The 6,000-nt window shown below is 37.7% G+C and overlaps 1 protein-coding gene across 2 annotated transcripts; it reads right to left on the reverse strand.

Annotated features, from left to right (window-relative positions):
• Positions 1–897: 897 nt before the first annotated feature.
• Positions 898–3,355, reverse strand: LOC106516864 (nicotinamide riboside kinase 2). 2 transcript variants are annotated; one of them, XM_014007426.1, is made up of 8 exons: positions 3,188–3,355; positions 3,005–3,095; positions 2,255–2,303; positions 1,840–2,017; positions 1,692–1,763; positions 1,504–1,610; positions 1,290–1,375; positions 898–1,207 (listed from the first exon to the last, which is right to left on the reverse strand). In XM_014007426.1, exons 1-7 carry the CDS (start codon positions 3,211–3,213, stop codon positions 1,290–1,292), a joined length of 609 nt encoding a protein of 202 aa, XP_013862880.1. In that variant the 5' UTR covers positions 3,214–3,355; the 3' UTR covers positions 898–1,207. The 2 variants fall into 2 exon arrangements, with proteins under 2 accessions (XP_013862880.1, XP_013862879.1); XM_014007425.1 differs by having other exon boundaries at positions 898–1,210.
• Between the last annotated feature and the right edge of the window lie 2,645 nt (positions 3,356–6,000).

Below are 6,000 nucleotides of genomic sequence, written 5' to 3' on the forward strand. Positions count from 1 at the left end.
AAAGGAACAGAGTTTTTCAATCCAGGGTATAAGATTATGGAATAATCTGGAGTATGACATTAAAAATGCCAGATCATTGAGTATATTTGAGAGAATGATAAAGAATAATTTGCTGGAGAAACGTATGAATTGTGGTTCAAGGAGTTAAACCTTTGTATTTTTCTTTTTCTTTTTTTATAAACTAAAGKTTATTTTTGATTGAATTTATTTATTTGAGAAAAAGGGGCAGATATAAGATTTTATCTTCTTCTACCTTTCATTTAATTTATGATTTGTATTTTTGTTGTATGTTGAATTTGTTGTTTTTTTAAAGAAATGAATTAACCAACTAACTAACTAACTAACTAATGTACAAAAGTCATCATAGGCCAAATATTTGCTGCTCATTTATTTTTTAAAGGGATCCACGATTAGTTGTAATATTAGACTTTATTTGGTAAACATTTATTTTAACTGTAAAATAAAGACTGTAAAAATACTCAAGTAAATGTAACTGAGTAAATGTAGCTAGTTACTACCCACCTCTGCTGACTTATCAGTACATTATCTGCTGTATTAATTTGAGCTCTCCCACCTTATCAACTTATTATTGTTACAATTAATGTGATATTTTCCAATACCTCTTTCATTCACTGAGCTTCCATAGGAGGCCCTGTCTTAATAAAATTATTTTTTCTCTTTTGTTCCCTGTTATCTTTTATCTTTTGTTATCAGCTCTAACATCATTTATTCCTCAAAACTAAATCTAACGTTCTAGACCAGCAGGATGTCATCACTCATCCTCAATAAACAGAAATATTTGGGCAGTAAAACTTCAGGTTTATGACACGTTACAGGAACTACATCAGCATGTGTTTGCCTAATGAGATTTCACCAGAAAAAAGAAGAAACACAAGGTTGATTCAGTTCTTTCTTTAAGTTGTGCGACCTTTTTTTTATCTCAATGGGCATTTTATTAGTTTCACATAAAACATGATCAGATAGTAGATCTGTTCCTGGTGTTAAACACTGGGTAGACCAGAGGTGACTTATCTTTTTAGAAAAAGTTATACAGGATAATACAAAACACAACACTTCTGCTGTTCGTTCCTAACAAGTTACATATTTGTTTTCTATTTACACATCAGGCTAGAAGAACAGAACTGGTGGTACACATTTACTCAAAATGATATTTACAAGTCTATACACATCCTGGTGTCGGCCCGACCTGCTGGAGAAGAGGAGCAAAGTTACTCACAGGGATCATGAAACAGCTGCAAGCATCTCTGTAAAACATCAGTTTTAATTACCTATAAGTTGTTCAGCAGTGAGTTTTGAATGCTTTCGTACACAAAGTTGTAGATATCCTCTATTGTTGTTGTTCCGTCGAGGTATTCTGCACACAAAGATATGAAAATCAGAGTCAAAGATTGAAGCGTTTGACTTTAGATGTGTGGAGAGGTCGATCAGTCGATATGCACACAAACGGGATGGATCGCAGATACATTCAAAGGAGTTGCGAACCTATTCTGCTGCAGTTGTTCTCCATCTCTTTCCGGTGTTTCAGGTACATTGGCCAGACGTGGCCATCGAACAAGCCTGGGGGGTCAGGGACCGTGTATGTCCTTGTACTACAGAAGCAAAATCAGGCATCATCCCACTGCTTATAGGACTAAAATCTGGGAAAGCATCTGAGAACTTATTTTATTTACCTTCTTCTCCTCTTGCATTCCTCGTAGGGAATGGAAATGTAGAAACACTTGTCGTAGGTGTCGATGAGAGGCCTGTGGAAGGAAACCAGGGCTTGGATCAGCATAAAGCTCTACAGGTCAAACAGTTGGTGTAGGTGAAATGACCTACTTATAGTTGTAGATGAGGAACCCTTCTACGATGAGAATATGGATCCCCTTCACCTCCGAGTCGGATTCCTCGGCTTCAGGTGACAGGCTGACTCCGTGGGAGCGGGCGAACTTGATCGGGTTCTCCTGCCAGCCTTTCACCGTGTTCACCATGGCCTCCATGTCCAGAGCGGCGATCACTGAATCAGAAGGAAAGAAAAGGAAAAAAGAGCGGGTTTCACCACCGTGTGCTGTTGATGCTCCTCACCAATGTGCTGTGACACACATTAGTCACGGTTAGTGAATGTTTGTAGCATTCACAGTATATTTTGGTAGAAAGTCTAGGATTGGATGGTTACCAAACTATAGACAAAAATGTGTAGGAAAGGGAAAAAGTACATTACTGAAGGGTTTTCCTAAGCGAAATCCATTCTTACCATCCCACTGTCTAAAGCCGTCCTCCCCGACTTCTATTTGATCGGGTTTCTGAAATAACAGTCACCAACAAAACATTGCTGCAACCTAGTAACCAATCGGACCTGATCACACCTGGACAGGACAAGTCAAGGACTCATCTCCACCAAAAGTGAACGCGCAGATTTTTATTTATTTGTTTTTCATGTTACCATTATAAAATTTCAGCTGCTGTACTTTTCAGCTGTGTTATGACTTTACAATCTTCTTTGATACTTGTACTTAATTGATTGTAAAGCCATGTAATTGTACTTTTTTTTCAATAATGTGACAAAAAACGCGCAGTTTCCCGTGCAATAGAATTTTGGATTTGTATTTCTTTGTTGTCAAAAAGTCGTGGCAAAATAAGAAAAAAAAAGTGAAGTCCTCTTCAGACTTCAAAGCAAAACTGGTTATGATCCCAGGAATCTCTAGTTGCTCGACTTGAAACTTTACTGGACAAAGTCTGACTTTAAGTGGGGACGCTCAGCCCATTCATTGGCTGTCCAGGAGACAATCAGCCATATGATTACAAGGCTGCTGTGACGACAAGACATCTGCAGGTCAGACTGGTGATCTTTTATTTCTTAGTCTCACAAAAATGCTTTTATTTTAAATTTAGCCAAATTAAAGATATATATAAAAAAATAATATAACATCCTAATAAGCTGTCATTGTAGCTTTCAAGTAAACATTTGGCAAATTCAGAAAAATCAATTCAAACTTGGTCTTACCTTGAAAAAGTCATCCTGATGTACCACACAACAGTTAGGTAATGTCTTTAGAAGTCTATTTGTCAAAGTGGTCTTCCCACCGTTGGTCACTCTGAATTTAATGTCACATAGAAGCACGTTACGTCTCAAACTCTTTAGAACTTTTACTAACAGAAAGCTGTAAATGGTTTAAATGAAACCTACCCTCCAATGCCGATGATGAACTTCATCTCCTGTGTCTTCTGAGTGTTGGTCACCTCTGGAATTCAGTAAGTAAAAGCAGGGAACCCAACCAGAACTACCAATCTATCAAAGGCCCTGACTGAAACCTTTTCCTTCCTCTCCACCACAGCTGTTCCCTCCTTTTACTACTTCATTGATAGACAATCTCCTTGCCGGGCTTATAAAGGATGTGGCCGATACGTCACAACCACTCAAACCAATCAGCTCCTGTTTCCACCAACCAATCAGTTGCTGCTTAGGTCACATGATCTGAGCAGAACTTCAGGAGCCTCAGGGTTGCAGGAAAGTAGACCCTGAAATGTTGCACCAGCTGTCAGAGGTCAGTGAACACATATATGACCCAAACTCTAGAATTTGACTTAATTAATCCTCACTATGGTCACATTTGGTGACACGTTCACCTTGTCCTAAACTTGGGATACAGTTTCTGATTGCAAAACTGATCTGAGTTTGGAGGGTAAATTTTATTGTAAAAAGGTTTGTTTTGTTTAGGAAAGGGCAGCTAGAAAGGATCAACTTTAACTTATACTCTGGATGTTCATTCAGAGACATTTGTATCACAACACAAACTAATTCTTTGCTCATGCAGCCTTGGGCGAGTATGAACCAGGCGCTCTATATATAGCTGGGTGTGTCTCGCTGCTGCATCACGCATATTTCTGATGCAACCAGAGTCCGCGGGCAGCCCGCCATGCGAGCACCGCGTCTGTAGTCACAGCGAAAGCTGTAATAAAACACATACGTTTCTCTGAAGCTTATCGCCGCCGGTTGTTACTCATCTCCGGATGTGTGCAATCTAATAGGGCTTATTTCATTCATCTAGTATTAGAATATGTTATTTTACAGCTGCTTTTTATCTGCGGAGCCATAAAGATGCGAAGAAGGTGAACTTTAAGTCCCGGCTATGAAAGCACGTGTTCTCATGTTTCATTGCCTGGACAAACCCGGGGTAAAAGTGATGCTTGGCGACAGGAAGGGATTAAAAGATTTGTGGTGGGAAATGTAGAAAATGAAAATGTCACAAATGGGTAAAAACCTGCTCAAAGGAAAAGAGTATCATACAAAAGTGTATTTCAGACCTGTATGGTATTTTAGAGAAAGAATGTGGTTTATACATGTAAAACAATATATAATGGGCCTTTGTTTGGCTAACTATTAGCGTGGCATAGTAGCATCTGCATTTTTCTTCATACTATGTGCTCTTTGATTTTCACGACTAATAACTAATAATAACTATTTGATAAAACATCACTTTTACAATGACCAGACTACTCCTTTATCTAAATGTTGCTTACATGGAGTTAGAGCCCAAAGTCATTTATCACAACATGAAGGAAAGCAACACAGAGAAGGTGAAAACTCGACTTTCTCAGAACTGAAAACCATTAAAGCAACATTTATTGTGTTCTGTTTTCATAAATGCAGCAATAAGAAACTGACATAAACACTATAGAATATTAACAACTGTTTTTGGACATGGCTTTGTAAATGACTGCACCTGATCTCTGCTGGGCAAAAAATACTTTCCAGGTTATAAATACTTACTGTTGTTGGCAAACAAATGGCTCAGTCAGTGATTAGATTAATTTTCATAATGTTTATCCAACAGTCTAAGGTAGTCTTCAAACACAGCTGCAATATCTTTATTTTTTTCAGTAAACCGTTTCACTGGTTTGCAAAAATGGTTGAACTCTTTCTTTAAAACTTCATTGACTTTTTAACCCTCCTGCTGCCCTTGGGTCAAAATGATGATGTCTGTCTGTCATGTGAATATTGACACTATTATGTTCTTATATTTTGTCAGTTAGGAATAGTGTGCCACAATGTTTGGAATTTGTGATTTTACATTTAATTTTTATTATTTATCTTTATTTACAAAAGTTTTCCCATGGCAATAAATTTAGCTGAGTCTGTTTTGTCTTTTTATGCCCCTTTTAGCTTTTAGCTTTGTCTGGTACTCTTTCCTTTTAGCTACAATTTTTGCTACTTTAGCTTTGAGTTACGGCTTTGCCCATTTTAGCTTTAGATTATGATTTAGCTCGATTGAGATTTAGTCTGCAGTTTTGGGAGTTTTCAGCGCTGTTTTCTGTTCTGCTTGTTTTAACTCGAACAACTCAGTTTAGCTTCTTCAACAAATTTCATCCGTCTTTCAGCATTTACACTGCTTTTTTGCAGAAAATAAAAAAATCTAGTTATTGTAGCTAATGGTGTTTTCATTTAATTAGCATGACGCAAGCTAAGCTGTAGTTTGCTTCATTAAGTGATTATGTAATAGGATAAAAACTGGTGTTTAACACTGCATCTACAGCATAGAGTCTCTTCAAGGGTATAAAACACCACTGGCACCTATTTTGAGGAGCACAGGACTGTCAGCTGATTCAGAGAACATCGAGTGGGTCGGCCAAATGTCTCATAGATCACGGTTACATCCCTTCATAACTCATCTGCCAGAAATGTTCCGAACCCAGGAGGAACACAATAAGAAGCAATAAAAGAATAAACATTTTATTTATTTAGACAGGACATTTCATTCCAGAGGACAGCTCAAGGAGCTATGCAAAATATGGACAAACTTAACAGAAACCGGACAAGAGGACACACAGACACAGATATAAAATTGTAATTATTGAAAAGTGAATTAATCAACACAATAAACTGTTTAGAGTCAGTTAACTGAAAGCTATTTAGATTTTATTGTGGTCAGATCAAGCTCCTCAGGCAGGATCGTTTGGTATTTGAATCGTGGAACATCTAACAGCCCGGTGCTTAATGAT

The sequence above is a fragment of the Austrofundulus limnaeus genome, unplaced genomic scaffold, assembly GCF_001266775.1.
Source record: "Austrofundulus limnaeus strain Quisiro unplaced genomic scaffold, Austrofundulus_limnaeus-1.0 Scaffold42, whole genome shotgun sequence".
Classification (NCBI taxonomy): Eukaryota; Metazoa; Chordata; class Actinopteri; order Cyprinodontiformes; family Rivulidae; genus Austrofundulus; species Austrofundulus limnaeus.